Below are 3,120 nucleotides of genomic sequence, written 5' to 3'. Positions count from 1 at the left end.
GCAATTATTTAGTCTCCCACATTTAAAAAAAAAAAAAAATGAAATATATATATATATATATATATATATAAATTATTAAATTCAAATATTGAAAAAAAAAAAAAAAGTTGCTACCCATTTTCCGAATCCCAATACTCCCTCTCCACACTTTTTTCTTCTTTCTTGCCGTTGACTGACTGCTTCTAAAATCATCAAAATCTCTCTCTTTCTCTGTCTGCCTTTTTTTCTTTTTTAATTTAAATTTTCTCTTTTGAAAAAAAATTTATATAAACCCATTTTTGAAAAACCCAAATGGGAGATTCAGTTTTTAAAAATATCAGTTAATTACAAAATGAGTAGTGGTGGTGGTGAACTTCAGTCTCTATCTTTGTTCAATTCCTCACCGTTGGGTTTTGCAGTTATGGACGGCGCCGCCGCCGTCATAGAACCATCTTTCTCGCCGGCGATTTCGACGGGATATTTGGAAGATGCATTAGTTGAGTACACTTCAAAACGACGCCGTTTGGATCACCATCTTTTTCAATTTGAATTCCCACAAAGCTGTTGGAGTGCCCTCGAGGGTTACGATTGGAACAACCAAATTGATGATATGAATAATAATAATAATTATTATTATTATCATAATTATGATGCAGTTTCTACAGGTGAGGTTTCTATATTTATTTATTTATTTTAATTAATGGAATTGTCGTCATTACTTTGGAAAGGAAAAAAAAAAAAAACAAAAACAAACAAACAAACAAACATGCAGTTGAAATTAAATTGAATGAAACTGAATTTGGGGTTTGGTTTTTAATTAATTGGATTTTTGTTGAAGCAGAAGAGGGAATAAGCAGTTCGTCGAAAAGCAGAATGAGTGAAGAAACGAGTATGGATATGATGAAAACGCAAGAAGTGGATACGTATTCGACTCCAAATTACTACTATGAACATTATGATCCAAATTCTTCTTCTTCATCTAATTCTTCTAAATTACACAAAGTTGAGGCTGAAGCTGAGTTTCTGGCTGATAAGGAATCAATTTTCTCCATTTCTCGCAACCTGCCTATTTCAACAGGTTTTTTCTTTTTCTTTTTCCTTTTCTTTTAAATATGAAATTTTGGCAGTTGTGTATAAGTAATTATAAACAATAGACGATTTTTGTGGGGCATTATATTATAATATATATGGGCCTCTCTAATGATTTTCTAATAATTTTCATGGGTTATTTTTTAAAATTTTATAAGTTAAGTTTAAAAAATAATACTGTAAAACAAAGGAAAAAAAAAGGGGGAATGTGTAGTTTTAAAAAATTATATACAAAAAGTTAAATTTTTTAATTTGTTTCTTCCATTTAAGTTAAATTACAAATTTATTTGGTTCCTACAATTTTAAAAATTATAATTTTATTCTAATTTTTTTAAAATTCATGAATCGAGTTAAGATTCAAACATTAATTAAGCACTTTTTGAAATTTCATTTACCAGATGGATACAAACTTTAAAATTGAGGAACGAAACATACAAGATAATTTTTAATTTACATATATTTTTTAAAATTTCGAGAATGAGAAGAATATATATAAAAAAATTAAAATATATATATATATATAAAATTTGGCCTTTTTTATAAAGAAATTATATCGATCTAACTGTGTTTTTTTCTTTTTTCCCTTTAAATTGATCAGGAGAAGGTGGAAGTGAAACAAAGAAGACAAAGAAAAGGAAGGTAGTGTATCCATTTGCATTAGTGAAGCCAGGCGGCATAGAAGGTGATATGACCTTAAACGACATAAACCAAAAGATTTTAATGCCTCCAACCCGGCCGGTTCGACACCCGGTCGGGGATTTCGCCTGTCGACCATGCGTGTCGGCGGATGGACCGGGCCTATCGGGCAAAGCCGTGGTGGCCTTGACCAAAATTCATACTCAAGGAAGAAGAGGCACCATCACCATTATTAGAACCAAGGGTTAATATTAACCCCAAATATTTATTACTACTTCAATCAAAGTCTTTAAGCTGTTCCAACTTTATCAATTGGGTTTGCCTCTTTGAATTGTACAGAGGGGAGAGAGAGAGGAAAATATGTATGTAATATAATGATTGAGAGAGAGAAGGGAGGAGTTAATGAATTTGTACTTATATCATAGTTTAATTAAAGCCTAGAATTATTTAAAGTAGGAACTACACCTAATTTAATGCTCTATTTTTCTTATACACTAAAAATTGGAATGCAACCAAATTTAATGAATATTTGTATGAGCAGAGAATCAATCTTTTTGGTCTAAAATGAACAAGACGTGTAAATTGTAAGAGAAATAAAGGAGAAAAAAGGGTCCAAAACAAGAAATGTTTGGGTACAAAGAACCGAAGGTAAGAGAGAAGAGAAACATCAAAGAGAGAATAAAAAAGAAGGTGATATCTCTCTTTCTCTGTCTCTCAATTATTTAGAACAATATATAATGGACCACTATATATGCACGATTAAAAAGTATCTTTTGATCGACTTATAAGCCTATATCTATCACGAGAATAACAATTCATGTAGTGACAATATATCATATTCAATATAAGGAATGTATATTTCTCCTATGTCTCCAATTGATAAGACAACTCATACGTTACACGTTAATCGATGATTAAGGAAAAAATTACTCAAAAATTTATTAAGATATATCAACCATAAATTTTTTAGTGAACATAAATATAGCTCAACTGACATCAAATATGTACGATAATCTACAAGTTAGATATTCAGTTTCTTTACAATTAAAAAAAAATTGTGAATTATACAGTAATATTTGTATGTTACAAAATTTTTACGTTTAAAAATGACATTATAAGTAAATTTTTTGATAAAATTTGTGAGTTTAGTCTAAGTTCTTCAATAACTAATTTGTCTATTTATCAAACTTAAAATTGGAAAAAAAAAATATATTGTTGAGATTTGCGAATTTATATAGAGTTTTTATTACTTTATCTCTCAAAATTAGTTGGTGGATTAGCACATATTGAAATAGGGTAGAAATTACAACGACATCTAGCAAAGTCTAGGATTGTGTTAGATGATATATAATTAAATTTGCTTTTAAGCTTTTGGGTCAATTGGTGATTTAAAATGGTTTTAAAGCAGGTGGTCTA

The 3,120-nt window shown here is 29.4% G+C and overlaps 1 protein-coding gene across 1 annotated transcript; it reads left to right on the top strand.

The window, feature by feature from the left end:
• LOC120067481 (uncharacterized) lies at positions 1–2,156 on the top strand. Its single transcript, XM_090307841.1, has 3 exons — positions 1–644; positions 821–1,057; positions 1,667–2,156. The coding sequence occupies exons 1-3, from the start codon at positions 332–334 to the stop codon at positions 1,951–1,953; spliced, it is 837 nt and encodes a 278-aa protein (XP_090163967.1). The 5' UTR covers positions 1–331; the 3' UTR covers positions 1,954–2,156.
• The last annotated feature ends 964 nt before the right edge of the window (positions 2,157–3,120 follow it).

This window comes from Benincasa hispida, chromosome 12, assembly GCF_027475165.1.
Source record: "Benincasa hispida cultivar pf3 chromosome 12, pf3_genome.v1.1, whole genome shotgun sequence".
Taxonomy (NCBI): domain Eukaryota; kingdom Viridiplantae; phylum Streptophyta; class Magnoliopsida; order Cucurbitales; family Cucurbitaceae; genus Benincasa; species Benincasa hispida.
This window is presented reverse-complemented; position numbering and strand designations above follow the sequence as displayed.